Here is a 26,194-nt window from a genome sequence, read left to right as displayed (position 1 = left end):
AACTGCGATGAAGTGGACAATCACTTACAGACACTGTTGGAAACAACAGCGCATTAATGGTTTGTGTTATTAAGATGTTTGAATTAGGCATTTTAGTTTAGACTCGGAAGACCTGAAGTGTAATCACAAAGGAAACAAATGATCAACACTGTGATCTGTGAAGTTTCTCTTTTGCTGTAGTTGCATCAAAGCTGATCACTTTGCTTGTTTCTCTTTGTTTGCTGCATGCCCTCAAGATGACGGACCACTCACCGGGCACACTATTTGTACACAACATATAGCGAGAAAATATAAAGACAGTTTTGCCTCAACTGCTTCAAGATATGATTAAACCACTAGGGACTGCATCATAGCTCTGTCACTGTCCAAGTCTCTACCGCTTTCAACGGTTTGAACCTGTGACTGTCATTTAAAGAGGATGTGGTGAACCATATTAAGTCATCTGGTTCTTCCTTTGATGCGTTTCCTTTTCAGTTTTTTTTTAAACAGGTACAGTATTGCCAAGTATCGAAATTCAACTTGAACCTTAAATAAACTCGATTAAATAACTCGAACTCACTGTGCTGGCTAATTTTAGGCCTACTGTAAGCCCAAACAGCCATTTCTTTCCAAATGTGTGGAAATTCTACAGGAAATGGTTTATCTGCAGCTAAGAGGTTTGTCAGTCCGGTTTTAAAACTCTTCACAGCTGCTAAGGGATTTTAATGACATCCTTTTGGAACAAGATGCGAGAGTCATTTTAAAGGGGTCACATTATGATTTTTTTTCTACATTTAAAACACTTCCTTGTGGTCTACATAACATGTAATGATGGTTCTTTGGTCAACAATTTGCATGGATTATGTTTTACAGATCATCTTCAAGCCGCTTTCTGACCGTCTCTTCAGGATGCGCCGATTTGTGGGCGTGGCTCCACTTCGATAGAGTCTTCTCTATGCCATCATTGTTGTTTGTTGGGACTAGTGCTGTCCCGATACCAATATTTTGGTACAGGTACCGGTACCAAAATGTATTTTGATACTTTTTGATACTTTTTTATAAAAAATGTGGACCACAAACAATTGCAATATTGGTTTTATTTTAACAAAAAATCTTAAATATGTTTCTTATTGCAAGTTTGTCCTTAAATAAAATAGTGAACATACAAGACAACTTGTCTTTTAGTAGTAAGTAAGCAAACAAAGGCTCCTAATTTAACTGCTGACATATGCAGTAACATATTGTGTCATTTTCCATTCTATTATTTTGTCAAAATTTATAAGGACAAGTGGTAGGAAATGAATTATTAATCTACTTGTTCATTTACTGTTAATATCTGCTTACTTTCTCTTTTAACATGTTCTATCTACACTTCTGTTAAAATGTAACAATCACTTATTCTTCTGTTGTTTGGATGCTTTACATTAGTTTTGGATGATACCATAAAATTGGGTATCAATCCGATACCAAGTCGTTACAGGATCATACATTGGTCATATTCAAAGTCCTCATGTGTCCAGGGACATATTCCCTGAGTTTATAATCTTAAAAAAACTAAAGATGTTGTGGTGCTAAAAAATATCGATGTAATCATAGTAGTATCGACTGGATACGCTCCTGTACTTGGTATCATTACAGTGGATGTTAGGTGTAGATCCACCCATGGCATTTGTTTACATTCAGGAATGGCGTCATTAGCGTGACGCCGGTGAGCTAAGGTGTGTAGTGAAGCATCTTTAGCTATTCCTCGTCCTGCAGGGATGATACTTGTAAGAAACTTACTTTATTTGTCGCCATGGAGGCGAGGATTAGTGATTTAGAAGTAGCTAAAACACTGCAGACTGGGGATGGACTTTAGCCTTTAGTTAACTAGCCATGTCTTAAAGCACCTCTTCCTGAGGGCGTTTCAGTGTTTTAACTTCACCTTTATCAATATTGTTTAAGCCAAAATGCGTCTATTCTCCCTTTTCTGTCTACACACTGTTTCTGTTTGTAAGTACTCCGTGATTGTGCGCTGCCGAACATGCTCGGCTGCTTGTAAACCAGCAATTACACGACGTGACGACGACGACGGGGGGGCTGGGTGGTGGATGACCGGTACTTTTCAGAGGCGGTATAGTACCGAATATGATTCATTAGTATCGCAGAACTATACTAATACCGGTATACCGTACAACCCTAGTTGGACTATACGCTACTGTATTAGAAATGGCAACAGCGGATGATGCATGTGCATGTTATCCTCCTCCTGGACCCAAAATACAACTGCGGTCATCCGAAAGGTCCAGCGGAGACTCCACTTCCTGAGGGTGCTGAGGAAGAACAGACTGGAGAGGCAGCTGATGGTGACCTTCTATCGCTCGGCTGTCGAGAGCCTTCTGACGTACTGCATAACAGTGTGATACTGAAGCAGACACAAAGGCGATTCAGAGGGTCATAAAGTCTGCACAAAAAATCATCGGCTGCCCCCTCCCTTCCCTGAAGGATTTACACAACTCCTGTTGCCTCAACAGAGCAAAAAGCATCACCAAGGACAGCACACACCCTGGCTTCCACCTGTTCGACCTGCTACCATCGGGCAGGCGCTACAGGTGCATCAGAGACAGAACAAACAGGCTCAGAGACAGCTTCTTTCCCAGAGCTGTCACCATCTTGAACTCTAACTTATAATAAATAATTCACTCCTATACAATATCCTACCCTAATACCCTACTGTGCAATATTACGCTTCGAGTGCAATACATCCGACACTGATTGTTATTTAGTACTCCGGTACTCTTGTCTTGCTCTGTATATTGTACAGTATTTTGTATTTGTATAGTGTTTTGTATATTGTACATGATTGCTTATTATTTTTTATTGGATAGTAGTCTGTTTATTTCAATTCTTAGCTTTATCTTTATTACCTCTTGTGTAATTTATTTTTATCCCATATTTGTTCCCACTACCGCACCTTAAATTGGAGTCCTTAATCTCGTTATATGCAAATATAATGACAATAAAGTCCATTCTATTCTATTCTATTATATGTACAAGCCAGTCTGCCCCACAACAAGAGGATCGCAAAAAAGAAAGAGCTGACTGACTACATCGTCGGACTACAATGGCAGATGCGCGCAAAGCACTTTGGGTATATCTCTACCATATATGGATTATTCGCTGATGTCACCAACAGTATGTATAAAACAAGGCAAGATTGTTTTATAAACATCTCCGCAATGCTTCTATGGTTTGATTTCAAATTTTCGGGACTTTAGCAGGTCCCCAAAAACAGGTACTCATATGCAATGTTCCCTCTAAGGTCGCGCCTGTGCAATTGCGCACTGTTCAAGCGTCCTCTGCGCACGGAAAATCTATGCCACGCACAAAATCAAATAAAAAAATAAGCGCATAACAATTTTTGACACGACACGGACACGACAAAGAAAACAGTTTTCGTCATCATTGTTCAAATATTGTATCGTCTGTCGAGACGCTTTGAGGACATGAATTCCATCGATCACTTTACTGAGCAAAACACTTTATTGTCGGCCATAAACACATCACCAAAACATTAGTAAAAAAAATTATGTCTAGCAAAACTGGTCATTTTCTGCAGTACAAACCAGACCAAAACCAACTTTGTTATATCAACAGCAGCTGCTCGCTCTTTCTCACTTGCGCCAACACATGCACATATGGCACTTAGCCAGTGATGCGTTTACAGCCACACAAAAAGTCGGACAACTCCAACACCACACATAAAGTGTAATTCCAGGTCGTTACACTATGATTTACCAAACAAATGTGTGCTTATTCTAGTGTCATTTATTAGGAATCTTAATTTATAAGTATTAATCATGAAATGCTGTTAGTATATTACCGTAAATAAATACTAATAAAAATATATTTTTTACAAACAGGAAGTTGCAGGAATGTACACATGATCCCCTGCTTACATCTCATTGTGCAACATGTGAATGTTTTAATGGGAACTAAATGCAATGTCTGAAAGAGGTACAAATTATTTCCAAAGCAGGACCTCCACCCAGACAAACAATACAAGTACACAGTTCATGAAAAACAATATGTTTTGTTATTGTCATTGTAAGTGGGCCTAAACACTTACAGTATATTAGAAAATAACCTCATGGAAATGACTGCTGTCATTTGATTATAATAATAAGAGAATGTTGTCTGTCTATCTGTGTTGGCCCTGCCAACACAGACTTGTCCTGAGTGTACACCGCCTTCCGCCCGAATGCAGCTGAAATAAGCTCCAGCACCCCCCGCGACCTCGAAAGGGACAAGCGGTAGAAAATGGATGGATGGATGGAGATTTAACTTGTTATTTAGTCAAGTTTGGGACAGGTGTGCTGCTGTTGTAGCCACAGTGTGCACGTCTGATGTTGCTCACATGGGCTCCACTGAATGCTCAGGGAGTTTTTGCGTTTGCTCACACACATGAAAAATTAGAGGGAACATTGCCCATAGATAAAAATAAATAAAAAGTTGGTCTTCCATGATAAGTCCCCTTTAATGCTACTTGACTTGACCCAATGTCAGCTTTTGAGACAGTGGGGGTTTCCAAACTTTTCAACTGGGGTGCCACATTGGGCTTAAACAATTTGGCCGGGGGCTAAAAGCCAACTCTATGCAAAGTAACATACCGTATGCGGTTGTGTGTGTGTATATATATATATATATATATATATATATATATATATATATATATATATATATATATATACACACACACACAGAGAGAGAGAGAGAGAGAGATTCAGGGTTACAGGTTTTTAATTGAATGTGGCCGCCACAGCATTTTTATTACCGCCACGCCTTGAAAATATGTTGGTTTTTTACTCGAAAACAAAAATGAAAGTAATATAACATATTGTAGCCCCCAGAAGAAATAACACAAAGTATGATGCTATTTTTAAATTATATTACTAATCTTATGATAACAAACAACGGCACAATTCCAACAGGTTTTAACTCGCGTAAAAACCCTTTCGTCTCCGTGAGTCTGCATTTCCCCGGACACACAACAATACTTCCTCATTCTCCGCCAATCACCTTTAAGGGACGGACAGTGTGTATACAAACCTGGGAAAAACTGACATTAAATCCAAACCACTTGAACATAAAACATTAACATTAGCTGGTCGTTACAGTATGAATTTATATATATGTATACATATACATATATATATATATATATATATATATATATATATATATATATATATATAGCTTATTATTTGTGCACTATTAACAAGTGATGTACTGAAAATTCGACCATCGAAAAAAAACTAACGAAAACCGCGCTGCCAAAACCGGATGTAAACAAAACGTACGCCATTGTGTCTGAAACGCTGTCAGCATGTCTGCGATGCAGACATAATTGTAATAAATTCCATTTATATATATTATTATAATAACACCAGAAGATGCTAGATTTGTTGCTAGTTGTCATTAATAAAAAAACTAATTAAAAGTCTTTAGAAACTTGAAAAAATCTCCACAAAGTACAATAAGCAGCAACAATTAAAAATATGGCAAAACGATAAAGAATTTTTTATATATATATATATATATATATATATACTAATTAATAATATTTGTTTTTAAATGTATCTTTGCATTTTCTGAGGCTTATTAAAAAATATGATGTATCATAATAAAATGCAAACTATTCGATGACCTCTTGGTGATCACGCCCCCACCGCCACAGGTATCTTGGCAGTCGAGGGGAAACCCTGATGTATAAATGAGTACATATTATTATATTATAATGGCTATATAATAAATAATTATTATAATTGGTAATTACAAGTATGTGAAAGTTCAACTCCTACCTTGTTTACTTTTGTAACAACCTCTTCAAAGTTTTTTAATCAATCAGAAATATCAAGCAGCTAAAATGCGCCAAACATGGATCGGTGTGGGGAGAGTGTTTTGCATTTTCCCAATCTCCTGTAATGGATTTAAATGGGTGTAATTTGGATTTTTTTGTTTATGCTGATTGGACTTCTTTTTAATATCCACAAAGTTCAATGAGTAGGTTGTGTTATGTGAGACAATGTTTTTTGTGCAGGTTGTTTTCTTTTTTTGCAGCATGACTAGGGAAGGTAGTTTGGACTGGGTCATATAAGTGAATGCTGTGCTGAATGTTTGCAAGTATGATTAATGGTTGAGGTGATTCTGTTGGCCACCAGATGGCAACAAAATGGCAGCAATCAGACACCTGGCTAAACCCAACATTTCAAATTGTTTTTGGAAACTGTGGACGTCGTGTCCTCCGGACCAAAGAGGAAAAGAACCATCCGGCGCAAAGTTCAAAAGCCAGCATCTGTGATGGTATGGGGGTGTATTAGTGCCCAAGGCATGGGTAACTTACACATCTGTGAAGGCGCCATTAATGCTGAAAGGTACATACAGGTTTTGGAGCAACATATGTTGCCATCCAAGCAACGTCTTTTTTATGGGCGCCCCTGCTTATTTCAGCAAGACAATGCCAAGCCACATTCTGCACGTGTTACAACAGCGTGGCTTTGTAGTAAAAGGGTGCGGATACTAGGCTGGCCTGCCTGTAGTCCAGACATGTCTCCCATTGAAAATGTGTGGCGCATTATGAAGCCTAAAATACGACAACGGAGACCCCGGACTGTTGAAGAACTTAAACTGTACATCAAGCAAGAGTGGGAAATAATTCCACCTGAAAAACTTCAAAAATTGGTCTCCTCAATTCCCAAACGTTTACGGAGTGTTGTTAAAAGGAAAGGCGATGTAACAGTGGTAGACATGCCCCTGCGCCAACTTTTTTACAATGTGTTGCTGCCATTAAATTCTAAGTTAATGATTACTTGCAAAAAAAAAACAAGTTCCTCATTTTGAACATTTAATATCTTATCTTTGCAGTCTATTCAATTGAATATAAGTTGAAAAGGATTTGTAAATCATTGTATTCTATTAATTACACAACGTGCCAACTTCACTGGTTTTGGGTTTTGTATGTAAATAAACATTTACAAAATCTTACTGTGTAAATAACTCATTTCACAACATATATATCTGCAGCTTATAGTCCTTTGTGGCTAATATATGGGAAAAAATTGGTTTTCTTCTCACATTTAGTGGGTGAAGCTTACATACCAGTACACTCTATAGTCCGGAAAATACGGTACATACATTCTCTAGCGTAGTGTTTCTCAAATTGTGGGTTGGGTTTTGTGTCTACACGCTAGTATTCATGTTAGAATGATACACAAGCCTGTAGTAAAGTGGCAGCAGTGCTAAATCTAATAAACAGGATTCCTATTCTACCAAGTAGAAGTACTAAGTACACAGAAAGACATGTCCAGAGGTTAACAAAGACGGAAACGTTTAAAAAGAAAAGTTGTCAACGGCATATATAAAGAATGTAACTCACACAGTGCGTTGTACAGATAAATAAATAAAATAGTTCTAAATAGTAATTTAATTCTGGGGGGTCACAAAAAAATTATATCTACCAGGGGGTTCATGACAGCAAATAATTGAAAAGCACTGCTTTATAGCTTTATTGACCATTTTACTATGGCTGCTATAATTCCAACATTCCAAGACTTCAGAAATGCAAACATGACCCACACAGCTCGGCTGATAAGCCTTTTTCCTGCATCACCCTGCTTAAAAAAAAAGTCCAGTCCTTTTAAGCGACTTGTGTGTCATTAGGTAAGGAGAGACTTTATTTATCCCACAATGGGGAAATTATGTGGTTGTCCACAAAAAAAGGTAAACACAGATGAAAACAAGAAGGAAACATTAAACGACACAAACGACATAAAAGACATTAGAAGAGCACAGAGCTGATGCAACCAGCTGCCACTTCAATGGAACCTTTTCTACTGTAAATACAGCTACAAATGTAAAACATACAAGAAAATAAAGTGCTACAAGTTTCACATAAATATGGCGGTTAATTTAAGTTTGTATTACGAAAGGTTTTTTTGGACACTGAATTGTGTGAACGGATTATTTTTTGAAAATTTTACAGTTTAATTGAAAAAAACATTTGTGTGTTTAAAATTAAGTTTGTTGGATTTTGGTGTGTACAAATTCAGTGTTTTAAAATTCAGTGTAAAAAAAAAAAAAAAAGTGCAGAAATATTTGTTGCTTAAAAACTCAAAACCCACTTTCAGTAAATTAAGACTGAAGCAATCGATCCTGCCTAAGAACCAGCCAATCAGGTGTCAAGTTTGAGACTTCTTGAGTTTTGAACTCAATGAATGTCAGCTAAATTTGTTGTAAAACATTTCAGTGCACAAAATTCAAACGCAAAAATTTCAGTTACATAAATATGGTGGAAAAGAAAAAAAAGAAAAAAGCTTTTGCAATAGACACACCAATTAACCTCTTTACATAATACAATCCGTTTTGTGAGATATTGTTAGAGGGCTCCAAGTGTTTTCTTAAAATCGTCATCAATAATAAAACTATAGATGAAATATATTTAACTGTAGAAATGATTATAGATTAAGGAATAGTTGAAAACGAATTTATCAAAATTAAAAAGATGGTCTGATGTTAAACTGGTAAAACTACATTCATGATTTTTTGTAGTAGTAGGATAAGTGTGGATGCCTCATTATATGTCAAAGGAGTTGAGATTCAAATAACACAAGAGATTACGTTTTTGGGTGTTATGATTGATGAATACTTATCATGGAAATCACATATACTATACATTATACAAAGGTTAAAATACAGTACAGGCCAAAAGTTTAGACACACTTTCTCATTCAATGCGTTTTATTTTCATGACTATTTACATTGTAGATTGTCACTGAAGTCATCAAAACTATGAATGAACACATGTGGAGTTATGTACTTAACAAGAAAAGGTGAAATAAAGGAAAACATGTTTTATATTCTAGTTTCTTCAAAATAACCACCCTTTGCTCTGATTACTGCTTTGCACACTCTTGGCATTCTCTCGTTGAGCTTCAAGAGGTAGTCACCTGAAATGATTTTCACTTCACAGGTGTGCTTGAAGCTCATCGAGAGAATGCCAAGAGTGTGCAAAGCAGTAATCAGAGCAAAGGCTGGCTATTTTGAAGAAACTAGAATATAAAACATGTTTTCAGTTATTTCACATAAGTACATAACTCCACGTGTTCATTCATAGTTTTGATGCCTTCAGTGACAACCTACAATGTAAATAGTCATGAAATTAAAGAAAACGCATTGAATGAGAAGGTGGTGTGTCCAAACTTTTGGCCCCTACTGTATTTACAACTATTTCTATTTAATTTGAAGTGAAGCTTGTTTGTATAATTCACTGATTGTTCCATATTTGACATACTGTACATACTGTACATATTTGACATATTGTACTGAAGTGTAGGGTAATGCCTGTAAAACATATTTATATCCAATTAGGGCTGCAACAACCAATCCACTGCTTCTTAACCTGGGTTCGATCGAACCCTAGGGGTTGGGTGAGTCGGCCTCAGGGGTTCGGCGGAGCCTCCGCCGCGGAGGTCAAGACACGCCCGACTCATCGTGTAAATAAAAACTTCTCCCTATCGATGTATTATGGATACCTCCAAACAATGTTCCCTCTAATTTTCCATATGCGTGAGCAAACGCGAAAACTCCTTAAACATTCAGTGGAGCACATGTGAGCGACGTCAGGCGTGCACATGCACTGTGGCCACACCAGCAGCACCTGTCCCAAACCTGACTAAATAACAAGTTAAATCTTTTATTATAATAATCAAATGACAGCAGTCATTTCCATGAGATTATTTTCTAATATAAGTGTTTTAGCCCACTTACAATGACAATAACAAAAAATAATGTTTTTCATGAGCTGTGTACTAGTATTATATGTCTGGGTGGGGGGTCCTGCTTTGGAAATAATTTGTACCCCTTTCAGATATCGCATTTAGTTCCCACTAAAACATTCACATGTTGCACAATGAGATGCAAACATGGGATCATGTGTACATTCCTGTAACTTTCTGTTTGTAAAATATATCTTTATTTGGTATTTCTTTAATATAATGTTAATCATTTCATGATTAATATTTATAAATTAAGATTAAATTAAGAAAAAACATTTTATTTTTCACTAAGGAAGGGTTCGGTGAATGCGCATATGAAACTGGTGGGGTTCGGTACCTCCAACAAGGTTAAGAACCACTGAACTAATCGATTAAATCAATTAAAATCGATTGTAAAAATAGTTGGCGATTAATTTAGTCATCGATTCGTTGGAGCTATGCTATGCGCATGCGCAGAGGCAATTTTTTTTTTTTTTTTTAAATAAACCTTTATTTATAAACTGCAACATGCACAAACAGCTGAGAAACAATAATCAAAATAAGTACGGTGCCAGTATGCTGTTTTTTCCCACCAATAAAATACTGGAAAGGATAGAAATGTAGTTTGTCTCTTTTATCCGATTATTAATCGATTAATCGAAGTAATAATCGACAGATTAATCGATGATCAAATTAATCGTTAGTTGCAGCCCTGTATCCAATCTGCCTTTTGCAGAAGAGAGCGATAAGAATCATTACTGGAAATGCATACAGGGAACCTACAAACCCAAAATTCAAACAGTTAAGCTTATTGAAATGTATTAAGTCGGTAAAGTGTAATATGTACAAAGCACATACACAAATTCTACCAAACAACATTCAAAAAAGATTTGTTGAAAGACAAAGTAATTATAACTAAAAAGGAAGTGAGATATTTAATAAATTGAGATTTAGAACAGGGGCAATGGAAGGAAGCATCTCAGTCAAAGGTGTTAGTTTATGGAAAAATCTTGACAGTGGAACCAAACAAAGTAAATCGCCTACTGCATTTATAATACATTTAAAAATCATCATAATTAAAAGATGTGATTTGGAGTATATTATTGTTTTCATGTTTGTTTATTCGTTATGAAATGTTAAGAAATAGAAATGTTGCCATAATACGTTTTCTGAGTTGAAAAACAAATGTAACGGGAAGGCGTGGCTCGGTTGGTAGAGCGGCCGTGCCAGTAACTTGAGGGTGCCAGGTTCGATTTCGCCATCCTAGTCACCGCTGTTGTGTCCTCGGGCAAGACACTTTAGCCACCTTGTCCGAGTGCCACCCACACTGGTTCAAATGTAGCTTAAAGATGTAGATACTGGGTTTCACGAAGGAAAGCGCTTTTAAATCGCTAGAGAAAAAGCGCTACATAAATATAATTCACATCACTAATTCACTAAGTGTGTGAATAGGGGGCAGATATACAGTCGTGGTCAAAAGTTTACATACACTTGTAAAGAACATATTGTCATGGCTGTCTTGAGTTTCTAATAATTTCTACAACTCTTATTTTTTTGTGATAAAGTACACAGAAGCACATACTTGTTTGTCACAAAAAACATTCATGAAGTTTGGTTCTTTAATGAATTTATTATGGGTCTACTGAAAATGTGACCAAATCTGCTGGGTCAAAAGTATACATACAGCAATGTTAATATTTGGTTACATGTCCCTTGGCAAGTTTCATTGCAATAAGACACTTTTGGTAGCCATCCACAAGCTTCTGGTGGAAATTCTGACCACTCCTCTTGACAAAATTGGTGCAGTTCAGCTAAATTTGTTGGTTTTCTGACATGGACTTGTTTCTTCAGCATTGTCCACATGTTCTCAATGGGGTTTAACTCAGGACTTTGGGGAGGCCATTCTAAAACCTTAATTCTAGCCTGATTTAGCCATTCCTTTACCACTTTTGACGTGTGTTTGGGGTCATTGTCCTTTTGGAACACCAAACTGCGCCCAAGCCCCAACCTCTGGGCTGATGATTTTAGGTTGTCCTGAAGAATTTGGAGGTAATCCTCCTTTTTCATTGTCCCATTTACTCTCTGTAAAGCACCAGTTCTATTGGCAGCAAAACAGGCCCAGAGCATAATACTACCACCACCACTATGCTTGACGGTAGGCTTGGTGTTCCTGGGATTAAAGGCCTCACCTTTTCTCCTCCAAACATATTGCTGGGTATTGTGGCCAAACAGCTCCATTTTTGTTTCATCTGACATTACATGGACAAAGATAAGACCTTCTGGAGGAAAGTTCTGTGGTCAGATACCCAGCAATATGTTTGGAGGAGAAAAGGTATGTGCTCCAATCACTCTATCACAAAAAAATAAGAGTTGTAGAAATTATTGGAAACTCAAAACAGCCATGACATTATGTTCTTTACAAGTGTATGTAAACTTTTGACCACGACTATAATAGGTTTATACTTCTGTGTGCTCCTTTTCATTCATGATTTATTTTAATGTTATTTTGATTGTTTTTTTTTTTTCTTTAACTTTGAATGAATGAAATAAAAACAAAAAATGGAAATGGAAATGGATTGTGATGAGATGAATACAACCACTTACTCGCCCTTATGTATATTTTATAAATAAATACTGCATTATGCCATGTAGACAGAACTTGAGCAAATAATGTAATTCCAGAAAAAAGAAAAGGTGCCATAACAACTATAACCACTGTACACTTGAAAGAACTCCAAAGATTGCTGACGAGGTCAAATCTTGAGATTTTGGACTGATAGCTTTGATTTCAACGCAGTGAGCAGAGAGGGTGTGTCGGGGGAGAAATAACTTGTCCTACCTTGTAAATATTATGGAGTTGACTCGCTTTCTAATGAATGAACACACCTTCTACAAAAACATTTGAATTGGCATTGATCCACAGCACTGCAAAATTAAGTACACCTCTCATACAAGTCATGTAACAGCTACAACTTTTCTACTTTTTGGTATTACTGTGAACACTGTGCAGTGGATTTTGCCACATTCATTTCCTTACATTATAGTGCAAATATATAATTCGATAAGTCAATCAAATTGATACAGACAGTACATTTTCCTATCCATGAAGAGTGTTCATCAACGTCTGACCACATCTGTAGATTTTTAGTCATCATCAAACCAATAATCCATAAAGTTAGGTCAAAGTATTCTAAGAAACCTTTAATCTACTGACATCTTCACAACAACCATCTCTTTGCTGAAAGACGATTGTTGGAAAGGAAACCTTGCCCTGAGGCAGCAGCACAAATAGATCCAGATTCCAAAGCCAACAGAGAATATTTTAGTTGTGCTGCAAAGAAAATGTGTGACTTTGGCCAACCACCCCACAAAAACAGAGAAAATAAAATGATTTGCCTTGGATTGTGCCATTAGATTAGTGCCGTTAGGGGTTTTGGTTACTAAAGATGATTTTACATATCATTCTGAGGTTACACAGAACTCCGCTCACTCCAATGTCACCTGAATAAATCACTACATGGTCTAGGGCCGAAGTATATCAATGATATGCTCCCACTATATAAGCCATCTAGATCACTAAGATCTTCTGAGACCAATCTGTTAGCGGTTCCCAGAGTAAACTCAAATCAAGGGAAAGCATCATTCAGTCACTATGCAACAAATAGCTGGAATAAACTTCCTGAAGATGTCAGACTTTCCCCAACTCTGACTACTTTTAAAACTAGACTGAAAACGTTTATGTTCACCTTAGCTTTCAGCTAAATCTTTTAATCTTTTAACGTCCGCACTGTTTTTATTTTTATTGTCTGCATTTTAATTTTGCTTTTATTTTCTTTCATTTCACTTTGTTGTCTATGAAGCACTTTGAGTCTGCCTTGTGTATAAAAAGTGCTATGCAAATAAAGCTGCCTTGCCTTGCATTGCCCTGAAAAGTTTGACATTAAAGGTGACTTATTATGCAAAACCAGCTTTTCTTATGATAAGCTACTTGATAATAACCTGACTCTCACCAGATCCTTGTAGTTCGCTGAGCTACACACAAGGATCTGGGCTCCTGAGCAATTCAAACTCCTTCAAGATGGCAAAAAAATAATGAACCAATCAGCATCGCCGGGCAGGATTTCATAGATGTGACGTAGAGCCGAAGCGACTGTTTGATTCAAACAACAATGGCGGCTCATTGATTCTGCTATTGCAACTGTTTTGTCGAATCTATCGAATATTAATTCTTTAAAAGATGAACAGAGAACTTTTCGCTCTGTCGTTATCCAATATGTCGGCTGTTCTGTTTTGGATTTCCCAGCGTCGCTCTCATCAGCGTCACGGGTTGATTTCGATGTGAGTGGTTGAAGTAGCACGTCATTCACGATAACGGACAAGTGGTTTATCCAATCACATACAATTTTTTTTTTTTACAAGACCCCGCCTTCTGAAATACATCTCCTATTGAGACGTCCCAGATCCTTGTGTGGAGCACAGCGAACTACAAGGATCTGGCGAGAGTCAGGTTAACTCGATAAAACATCACCTGGAAAATATATTTGAAGCCAGTTAATTAACTTTTCTGATAATCAGCTTTTTTTTTCAAAATTATACAAAAAATGTCTACTGCATAGGGCACTGCTTATCAGAAAGTAAAAGTTTAAAGACACTAAACTGAAAAACAGTATGATTTTACACTTGTACACTGGATGTTTACATTGTCACTTTAAAGACATTCAACTGTAAGTTTTTTGCATGAATGAATGAAATAAATATGATTAAAACATTTGAGCAATATTTTTGTGTTCAATTCCAGTTAGACTGTTGGTCCGAAACCAGTGGTTCTTAACCTTGTTGGAGGTACCGAACCCCACCAGTCTCATATGCGCATTCACCGAACCCTTCTTTAGTGAAAAATAAAATGTTTTTTTTCAAATTCAAGACAAAGTTATATGTTTTTGGTAACACTTTAGTATGGGGAACATATTCTAAGTAACAAAGACTTCATTTAGAGTTTTTTTTAACACTAGGGGAACATATTCTAAGTAACAAAGACTTAATTTAGAGTTATTTGGTTAGGGTTAGGGTTAGGGTCAGGGTTAGAGGGTTAGGGCTATAATAAGGCCATGCCGAATAAGGCATTAATAAGTACTTAATTATGACTAGTTAAGAGCAAATATGTTACTAATTTGCATGTTAATAAGCAACTAATTAATGGTGAATATGTTCCCCATACTAAAGTGTTACCATGTTTTTCTACTGGTGCACAAAATGAACCGTGCATGAACATCACCTTGTTCAAAGAACAAAACCAACACAGTGCATAAACTCACAACAAATTACACACCTGCAAATCAGTGTGACTTCTGCTGTTGCCGTAACTGTAATACGCCGATAGGGAGAAGCTTTTATTTACACGATGACTCGGGTGTGTTTTGACCTGCGCCGAACCCCTGAGCCCGACTCACCGAACCCCTAGGGTTCGATCGAACCCAGGTTAAGAACCACTGTCCTAAACCTTCCTGCCACTTCATTTTTACACACTAAGGCATTTTTAGCAAGTCTTTTTTTCTTTGGACAATTCCACAATAATATCGTACCGTGGCCTTCATACCGTGACAATATCTTACATGAGATTTTGATATCGTTACATCTCTGATGCTTACAAATGAGAACCTTATTTTTAAAGTGTGAACTATTTACTATCAGCATTAGAAAACACTGTCCAAACAAGTCACAGGGGTTGCAGACGAGTCAGGATATGACCAGACATACCAACATCATTCCAACAATCAACACAAGGAAAATAAACAGAGATAGAATAAACATGACCCAAAGCTAACCAGGAAATATCCAAAAGGGAACAAAAATGTAAGGCAGGGAGGCAAGGGAGAGTGTGACTTGTATGATTGGAGGCTACTTGCTAGGGCAGGGGTTTTGTCCAAAATGGACAGACTCACGTATGTGCATAGCTGACATTCAGATACTGACCGCTTCGCTCTCACAGTAACTGTCCCAGTGCAGTCGGTGGGTTCTCTTTGTCATCTGGAAGTGTTGAGGCAGAGTTTACAGGGCACGGGGTTAGGGTTAGACACAGCAGCATTCCAATTATGACACAATACATTCAGTAGTAGCAGACTTTAACATGTACTTCACACGCTATTAAGAGTAATAAACATGCAGTTAAAACAGCAGTAAGTTCAACATATACACAGAGCTGAAAACATACACGAACAAATTCAAAGCATTAAAAAAAAACATTCACACACTTTGACATATGCAGTAAGTGCATTAAACGAAAGCTGATTTAAAACATGGATTTTAATGCAAAAACAGAAGCCTGTTGTTTCCTGAAGCCAACTGTGAGTTTTTAGGATTAATTTTTCTTCATTCATGTAGCATTTTGTTACTCAAATGGGAGGATGTATGAAAACAAACACATTGAACTTGCATGGTTTTGTCCATAGACCATGCAATTAAAATAGTAACAACATGCATGAATTCACTTCGGAGGTAGCATCAGAGCGGTGAAAGAGGCGGAATGGTGTGTAATAGAATGCTCTAATGCAGGGCATTTCAACTGGTGGCCCGAGGGCCAAATCCGGTCCGGGAATGACGCCGAATGGGCTCCCAGTGTTCAGTTTTTGGAGGAAATTCCTAAAAACACTAGAGTGTGCCTGTTGTATAGAGGAAGTTGGACCACTGTAAACACATTGGCAGATCATTACATTGATATTTTAACCTTGCTAGCAAATATAGAACACTGGGGTTCAAACTTGAGATTTACATAACTGAGGTGTTCCTCAAGGCACCCCTTTAGGTCCTTTTCTTTTTGGCAGGTACACATTTTTTTTTCGTAATGTGATTTATGTAACTAAGGTGTTACTGTATCTTGTTTACTTTTTGATGCAGTCAGTAGTTATTGAACCATTTTAGTTATACTAGTAGTGTTCCTCAAGGTTGCATTTTTGGTTTTAAGAAACACTAGAATGCGGTCATAGATATGATCTTTAAATTGTTTTTGTTTTTTTGTTTTTTTACAAAAAGTCCTTAAAAACAGCAAATCACTCCTGTAACTCTGACAAAATAAACACACCAAAACAAGGAATATACAAAAATAAGACCATTAGTGGAGGGATAAGTCTAGTTTCCCGTGTGCTCATCTTTCTGAGTATGTGGCCCCCAAAACAATTGAGTTAAATATTCATGCTCCAATGCCACGACAAGCAGAGAATCTCTTCTCCTACTATGTTGAGGTAAAAGCAATTGTCACCGTTTGGCATTATTTTACCCTGGCATTAATGTTGTCACCCCTTTAATAATCTGGTTGGGAGATACAGTGTTGCTACATTAAAGTGCATACCATTGCTAAACAAACAATAAATCAAATAAGTAAATTTTGCCAGTTGTTGATCATAAAAATTATTGTTGCCACTTGTACTGTAGATTAAGAATATAATGTTAATTTGACAAAATCGCTGTTGACAAACGACTGAATACAGTGGCAAATTCCACATAAAAAATGATTTCTCTTTTGAGAGAAAAAAAAAATATTTTAAAAGACTTAGTTGTAATGTATATTCTCTTGCGAAAAATAGAAATAATTATACATTAAAATTCATATATATTCCCTATTACAAAGGACCCTCTGAAGGCGGCCAAAACTTGATAGGACCCCTTTGAAAACCAGATGCTATGGACATTTGATTTTTGTCCATTTATTTTGGTAGCATTACTAAATTCGGGGGGGGGAAACAGCCATGTCTATACAACAGGAGCGCTGTGGAGTGTTTAAGGACCTACTGCCTAAAAGCTTGTCAAATATCCTCTTTATTACAAATCTAGTGTTTTTTAGGAATCTGATGCAACCATATTTGGCTCTTCCAAGTTTTTGAACTGAATTTGTCATTCCAAGGCCGGATTTGGTCCCCAGGCCATCAGTTAAATAAATATTCCTGCTGTATTACAGGACACGTAAACATGCCATTGGAGGTTGTAAAACTAAAAACATGTTGACATATATAAATATATATATATTTTTAAAACTTACACTGTGTTTGCAATGAATCTATAGAATATACGAGTTTCACTTTTTGAATTGAACTATTAAAATTAATTAACTTGACAAAGACAATGTAATTTAATTAAGTGCATTTTCTATCCATCCATCCATCCATCCATTTTCTACCGCTTATTCCCTTTGGGGTCGCGGGGGGCGCTGGAGCCTATCTCAGCTACAATCGGGCGGAAGGCACACCCTGGACAAGTCGCCACCTCATCGCAGGGCCAACACAGATAGACAGACAACATTCACACTCACATCCACACACTAGGGCCAATTTAGTGTTGCCAATCAACTTATCCCCAGGTGCATGTCTTTGGAAGTGGGAGGAAGCCGGAGTACCCGGAGGGAACCCACGCAGTCACGGGGAGAACATGCAAACTCCACACAGAAAGATCCCGAGCCCGGGATTGAACCCAAGACTACTCAGGACCTTCGTATTGTGAGGCAGATGCACTAACCCCTCTGCCACCGTAAGTGCATTTTCTAAAATCAGCAAAAGAAATCACATTGTGTTTTGAAAACTCTCTTTAACAGTTCATCCAGTTTGTTTAGAGTAAGGACTTGCTCTTAGGAAGAACAGAGCAACAGCTGTTTTGTCAAAGCAAAATGAAAACAGAGTTATGAGCACAAATTTATGGCATGTTTACGTGTCCTGTAAACAGGTTGCTTTGACTCTACAGACAAGAGTGCTGGAGTGTTTAGTTGGACTTTGCTGAAGAGACAGAAAGGGAATGAGCGGCCTCCAAAAGAAGGGGGAAAAAATGTAGAGAGTGGTAGAATGTGTGATATGATTTAAATGTCCATGTGTGATTGTGCTGTTCATGGGTGAAGAGGAATGGAAGGAATTCCTGGCTCTTCTCAGTGCAGGCGTTAAAGGGGAACATTATCACAATTTCAGAAGGGTAAAATCCATTAAAAATCAGTTCCCAGTGGCTTATTTTATTTTTCGAAGTTTTTTTCAAAATTTTACCCATCACGCAATATCCCTAAAAAAAGCTTCAAAGTGCCTGATTTTAACCATCGTTATATACACCCGTCCATTTTCCTGTGACGTCACACAGTGATGCCAACTCAAACAAACATGGCGGATAGAACAGCAAGGTATAGCGACATTAGCTCGGATTCAGACTCGGATTTCAGCGGCTTAAGCGATTCAACAGATTACGCATGTATTGAAACGGATGGTTGTAGTGTGGAGGCAGGTAGCGAAAACGAAATTGAAGAAGAAACTGAAGCTATTGAGCCATATCGGTTTGAACCGTATGCAAGCGAAACCGATGAAAACAACACAACAGCCAGCGACACGGGAGAAAGCGAGGACGAATTTGGCGATCATCTTCTAACCAACGATTGGTATGTGTTTGTTTGGCACTAAAGGAAACTAACAAATATGAACTAGGTTTACAGCATATGAAATACATTTGGCAACAACATGCACTTTGAGAGTGCAGACAGCCCAATTTTCATCAATTAATATATTCTGTAGACATACCCTCATCCGCGCTCTTTTCCTGATAGCTGATCTGTCCAGTTTTGGAGTTGACGTCAGCAGGCCAGGGAAGCTAGGGTCGATATTCTTCTCTTGATCATCTTCGGTGGCATAAGGGACGGTGTGAGCCAAGACATCCAGGGGGTTTAGCTTGCTCGTCTGCGGGAACAAACTGCCGCCATTGCTTGCTGTGCTACCGAGGTCCTTTGTCCCTGAATTGCTCACACACTCCGGCAGATTTAAGGGGGGTCTGGCGGCAGATGTCTTTGACTTTATCGTTGGAAATGCATCTGCTTTGAGTGTCGCAGGATATCCACACATTCTTGCCATCTCTGTCGTAGCATAGCTTTCGTCGGTAAAGTGTGCGGAACAAACGTCCGATTTCTTGCCACTTTCGCATCTTTGGGCCACTGGTGCAACTTGAATCCGTCCCTGTTCGTGTTGTTACACCCTCCGACAACACACCGACGAGGCATGATGTCTCCAAGGTACGGAAAACAGTCGAAAAAACGGAAAATAACAGAGCTGATTTGACTCGGTGTTTGAGAAAATGGCGGATTGCTTCCCGATTCTCCGAGAACGAATATTAGAAAGGTGTTTAATTCGCCAAAATTCACCCATTTAGAGTTCGAAAATCGGTTAAAAAAATATATGGTCTTTTTTCTGCAACATCAAGGTATATATTGACGCTTACATAGGTCTGGTGATAATGTTCCCCTTTAAGATTTCACAAGGAGGGAGACGAGTCACTGGTCGTCACTGCATGGCTGTCATGGCTCTGAGGTGGCAACGACTTTTACACAACATCCAGGTTCCATACGTGCCTTGTGTATGAATCCTTATCATGCCTTTCCTTCATGCTTATGTGAAACCTGTTTTCCTGGTGAGTCAATGGACACATGCCATTTGACTGCATGTGTTTAGTCGTGGAGTAGGCATACAGGTATGTGTCTGCGTGTGTTCAAAATGGTGTTGAGTGTATTTCTATTGAAACCATGCATGAAAACCTATGACGACGCAGAGGGAAATTTGCCCAAATTAACCACAAAAATCTAATCCGCCTGTAGACAGCAACATGTGGTGTCTGTGTATGTGAGACAAAATAACTACACTCAATGGCCACAACACTATACACCCCTGTGCAGTCCAATGATATCCAGTACGATTGACATGACAAAAATGCTCGGTTTTGAGTATACACAGTAGAATATTATTGTGGCTGTTTGCAGACATGTACAGTAAATACAGAGAATTATCAACTTTGTTAAGACAGTCTTTTCATCCTTTGGATCCCCTAAAATTGTGCAGATGTACTGTACCTACTGTAGTACCTGAAACCTGAGTCACAACCAACCAATGTGTTTACTAGTACAGTACTTATTTCTCTTTCCTGTTTGCGCAGATAAAGTAACTCTAATGTCTTGAGTATAAGGGACTGACACCAACAAACATACAGTGGTAACTCAGTTTCTATTCGTCACGCTTTACAAATGATTTGGTTTTCAGTATAAATGTGCGCTAAAACGTCCCGATTTTCATATACCCTCTCCATTATCGCACGCCCAGGTATAACTTTTGTATTGGTAACTCAGCCTCTATATTGTTTTGTATTGAGTATGACTGCAAAACAAGCCACCATGGGTCCAAAGAAAGTTGTGAGTGCCAGCACTTTGTAAATAAAGAATGTGAAAAACGTAAAATTAGAAATTAGAAAAAGGAACTTGTGGTAAAATACGGAGGTGGCATCCAGTGGCTCTTCCCTCCTACCTTCCCTCTCCGCTCATTGCCATCCTCGCCAAGTGGTAGAATTTCACTCATCCATTTATATATATATTTCACATGAGGTGGCGACTTGTCCAGGGTGTACCCCGCCTTCCGCCCGATTGTAGCTGAGATAGGCTCCAGCGCCCCCCGCGACCCCAAAGGGAATAAGCGGTAGAAAATGGATGGATGGATTGCTTTCTGCATATAAATTATAATTATTATTTTCTTTGTGTTCATATTTTTGTAACAAATTCATTGGATTTGCATTATTTGTCAAATATTAAGATCCTAATATGTAAATTATAGGGGCGTCTCGAAACAACTTTCTCACTTTCCATAGGACACTGATATTGAAGCCTTGAGTATTGGCTGATATTGATATTAATACGATATTACATCAGCACAAATCATAGTATATAGTTTTATTATTTTGTAGTGTGGAATCTTAGAAAAAGTTTGATCAAGTGTAATTACTCAGAGAAAAATATAAAGTAAGAAAAACACTAACCTTATAACAGATTTAAGCTTTTGAAGTGGGGTGTTATTCTGTTTTTTTTTTTTTTTTTTGCGACACTTAGTGACCACAAAAATTCATTAAATTAAGCTAAGTTGAATGATCCAGACATGTTTGTATCTGGATACTTTCTGATAAGATTCTGCCTTGGAAACTTTGTATCTGAAAGTAATATGTAACTATAATTATTTGATACTAGTTGATATTGACAAATTTTCAGTTTTACACTATAATATTGTTCAATTAAGGACATTTATTACTTATGTCTAGGTTGTGTGCTATTGTGCACTTAGCTGTTGTGTAGCTGCTTGCTCCTGGTAGCATATAGCCTACCATGTTTACCTTTTGTAGATGACTTCACTAAAATACAAGAAAAGATCAAACGTTTGTGCTTATTCGGACATTTAGGTGTTAATTAGCTGTTGAGTTTTGCACAAGTAAACACACTGCAGGACTGCTTGTATCGGGGCTCATATCAGCAATTTTAGATGTAAGCCGATATCATCAGATACTTTTTTTTTTTTTTTTGCTGTTATTGGACATATATCAATATCGGCTTTGGACACCCCTATTAAATTGCTTAGTTTTTTGTCTGACTTTTTGGCACCGATCCCTATCGAAAGCCGAGGTTCAGCTGTAGAAGCAAGCAAACGCAACACAAACGTACACCACACCCACCCCGAGCTGCTATTCACCTTTTAAAATTATAAACAACCGTCACCAGAAAAAAACCAAGTCGGGGAGAATACCATGTCCTACCTGACTGAGGTAATGGTAATCTTCAGGCTTCGTGAGGTGAAAAGCTGTCCTCTCTTCTTCACTTGCTCCTGCCAGCAGGTAGTAAAACACGTGGTAGTTTCTAGAAGACAAGTAAGACACGCATCATTCATGGATAAGTTAGACTTACACTTAAATATTGTATAAGGAATCTCGCTCTACTATAAAGCTTTGAATCACATTTGAAGATTAGAACAGCAGAAATCCTGTGGAGATGTTTAATAAGAGAACGTACAAACGTACAAACAAACTAAATAATTTTCATACAACACTGGGGTTTTTGTATGCTGCATTTTGTTCTCAGAGTGCTGGGCAGCTGGTGCAGGACTTCGGCATTCCTGACACTTCATAATAAAGCGGTTTCATAACTCGGAGCTAACCACTGGAAATATGGAGGCGAGTCATCCAGACTTGCCCATGTTTCTCCTTTCGTCTGTACAGACGCTTGTGGAAATCACACATGAATACCTTAAGGGAAAGCGATTGCAGCTATTTGGGATACAACACTTCTCAGACGGCAAGAGAAGTTTCGAATGGCCAGGTCAGCTGGGATTCTACTTACCGAAAAATTTCATCCATTTGTCGAAGGAGAGACAACGAGAATGCAGGTTCCCGTGGATGTGATAAAAAAGGTAGCGTGTGCTTTGCATTACCTGGCCGTCGAGGGAAGACTACGGAAAACAGAGATTGCTTTTGGACTGGCAAAGCAGACTGTATCAGTTATTGTCCGCCATGGATGTCGCGGACTCAATGTCTAGGTCCAGAGTATATCAAATCATCAATAAAGTACTATCTATCTATCTATCAATCTATCAAAAAAGAATGGACAATGAAGGCGAAGGCAAAAGAGTAAGGCGTGTCCTGACCAGATATCTAGATCCCTAGATTGATTGATGTAAAATGTTCTTTAATCACATTGTTTACTTTCACATGTCCATTAAAGATTTTATTAATTTATGATGACTCAAGTGTGATTCACTACAATAGGGCTCCACAGCACACTGGATATTGTTCAGATAAGTTACATTTAATTTAAGAACTTGCACACAAAGCAACACTGGAGGTGACTATGACGTGCGCATTTTCCACGCATGCGTACTAGGTCGCCGGCGGATGGAGTGGGGGAAAAGGTTTTAAATGACTATTGTGTGTGTGTGTGGACAAGGATAAGGTTATGTGGGATTTACCCTACATAACCTTAGCCGGCTTAGTGTAGAAGGGGCCTTAACGTCTGGTTCTCTTAACTAGAGTACCCTGGACCCACGATGGCTGCATGGTTACTGATGCACAAACTCATACAGAGTCCCCCACCATGGATTCAATTATACTGACAACACCTAGGCTTGATGACTCTCAGACCTGTCAAAAAAAGAGCTGATTTAAATAATAATAATAATAATACCTGGGATTTATATAGCGCTTTTCTAAGTACCCAAAGTCGCTTTACATGTAGAACCCATCATTCATTCACACCTGGTGGTGGTAAGCTACTTTCATAGCCACAGCTGCCCTGGGGTAGACTGACGGAAGCGTGGCTGCAATTTGCTCCAACAGCCCCTCCGACCACCACCTATCATTCATCATTCAATTCACCGGTGTGAGTGGCACCGGGGGCAAAGGCTGAAGTGTCCCGCCCAAGGACACAACGGCAGCGATTTTTTTTGGATGGTAAGAGGCGGGGAGCGAACCTGCAACCCTCAGGTTTCTGGCACGGTTGCTCTACCCACTACGCCATGCCGCCCGAATACAACCTTTTAGACTAAGATAAAAAGATCCCAAAAAGCAAGACATCATTTCACCGCCCAAAGAATTTCTGGAAAAATTGAGAAACAAAGTATCTGACATCTATCATTCTGCAAAAGGTTACATAACCTTTTCTAATGTTTTGGGACTGGTGCAAATCATTAAGAGACATCAGCCACAAATTAAAAAAATGGAACAGTGGTAAACATTCACAGGAGTGTCAGGCCAACAAAAAACACGGCGAATACTCATCCAGGAGGTCCTCGAAAAATCAACAACAAAATCTTAAGGTAAGGTCAGTGTTCATGACTCTACCATAAAAAATGAATGAAATGAAAAATGGCATGCATAGCAGAGTTCTAAGGCGATTATCACTGGTGAGCAAAAAGAATATATGCTGTAGGCCAGGGGTCGGCAACCCAAAATGTTGAAAGAGCCATATTGGACCAAAAATACAAAAACTAATCTGTCTGGAGCCGCAAAAAATTAAAAGCCATATTACATACAGATAGTGTGTCATGAGATATACATTTAATTAAGAGGATTTAAAGGAAACTAAATGAGCTCAAATATAGCTACAAATGAGGCATAATGATGCAATATGTACATATAGCTAGCCTAAATAGCATGTTAGCATCGATTAGCTTGCAGTCATGCAGTGACCAAATATGCCCGATTAGCACTCCAGACAAGTCAATAACATCAGCAAAACTCACCTTTGCGCATTCATGCACAACGTTAAACGTTTGGTGGACAAAATGAGACAGAAAAAGAAGTGGCATAAAACACGTCCTAGAAAGTCGGAGAAAGTTATACATGTAAACAAACTACGGTGAGTGTTATGTTTGTCCTCCTATAGAAACCATATTAAAACAAAAAATATATTTTTCCCCCCTCATCTTTTTCCATTTTTCATACATTTTTTAAAAAGCTCCAGAGAGCCACTAGGGCGGCGCTAAAGAGCCGCATGAGGCTCGAGATCCGCGGGTTGCCGACCCCTGCTGTAGGCTCATCTCCACTTTTGCCAAAAAAAAACATCTTAATGATAACAAAGAGGTTTGGGAAAATGTGGGCTGTTTGGAAGGCATGCGTCTCCTTACATCTGGCGTAGAAGTCACACATCATTTGAGAAAAGGAACATCATACCAACAATGGGTGACGGTCTGGGGCTGCTTTAGTGCTCCAAGAACCATCAATTCTACTTGCTACCAAAACATACTGAAGGACAAAGTGCAACCATCAGTTCCTACCACTGAATGTCTTACAAAAAAAACTAAAGGTCTTGCAGAATTCTAATCAAAGTTTAGACTTGAATCCATGACCTTGTGGCATGACCTTAAAAACAAGTTAATGCTCCGAAACTTTCGAGTGTAGCTGAAATATAACACTTCTGCAAAGAAGAGTGGGCCATAATCCCTCCACAGTGGTGTGAAAGACTTATTATACAACAGATGTGGCCACCAATCGGTATCAGCAGATTTTTGTGAAAAAGTATGTGATCGACCATTACATACACAATGTGGATCCGCTCCCTTAAGCAAATAATAATCATTAACTAATAATAATCACCTCCATTACGGAAGATAAACTGCGTTTCTTAGTATCTCATATATTATCACTGAGCATTATCACTGCAGGACGAGGCTGAACATGTTACACACCGAGAAAAATGCAGAAGTAGGTATGCTAATAGCTAAGCTAACTTCGCTTGAAACAACACAAATAAATGCTAGTAAAATTTAAGAAGTGAAGCTAAAAACCTGTTACAGCAGAAAGTAAGGAGTTATTAACAGCTATTCAGTAGATTAATAAGATTCTGAGGAGAGACAACTGTTGCATTGTTGCAGTCAGTACACAACATGTAAGAGGAGAGTGCATCGATTCATTAATTGGTGGTATCGATACCAAGGGTAGTATCAGTGATCAGATCGATGTTGTTTTTGTCAAGCTTAGGGAAATATTCCTTCACAAAGGAGGACTTTGAGAGCAAAACACAAAGGTTTTAAAAGAGTAGCAGATACTGTAGTAGTTTTTGCTTAGGATTAGTTATAGTGCACTTTCGACTTTGTTTTAAAACAATTGTATGTAAT

The 26,194-nt window shown here is 38.2% G+C and overlaps 1 protein-coding gene across 7 annotated transcripts in view; it reads right to left on the bottom strand.

Moving 5' to 3' along the window:
• myo9aa (myosin IXAa) overlaps positions 1 to 26,194 on the bottom strand; it is a 256,934-nt gene that overhangs the window by 106,927 nt on the left and 123,813 nt on the right. For 6 of the 7 annotated variants that reach the window (XM_061974888.2, XM_061974889.2, XM_061974893.2 and 3 more), the window contains exons 5-6: positions 22,344 to 22,443; positions 15,744 to 15,797 (exon numbers count right to left, since the gene is read on the bottom strand). In XM_061974888.2, the coding sequence (XP_061830872.2) occupies positions 15,744 to 15,797; positions 22,344 to 22,443 (154 nt within the window). The remainder of the gene's footprint in view (positions 1 to 15,743; positions 15,798 to 22,343; positions 22,444 to 26,194) is intronic. The other variant, XM_061974891.2, reaches the window with a different exon arrangement.

This window comes from Nerophis lumbriciformis, linkage group LG15 (genome assembly GCF_033978685.3).
Source record: "Nerophis lumbriciformis linkage group LG15, RoL_Nlum_v2.1, whole genome shotgun sequence".
Lineage (NCBI taxonomy): Eukaryota > Metazoa > Chordata > Actinopteri > Syngnathiformes > Syngnathidae > Nerophis > Nerophis lumbriciformis.
The sequence above is the reverse complement of the archived record's forward strand: the minus strand, read 5'-3'. Positions and strand labels throughout refer to the sequence as shown.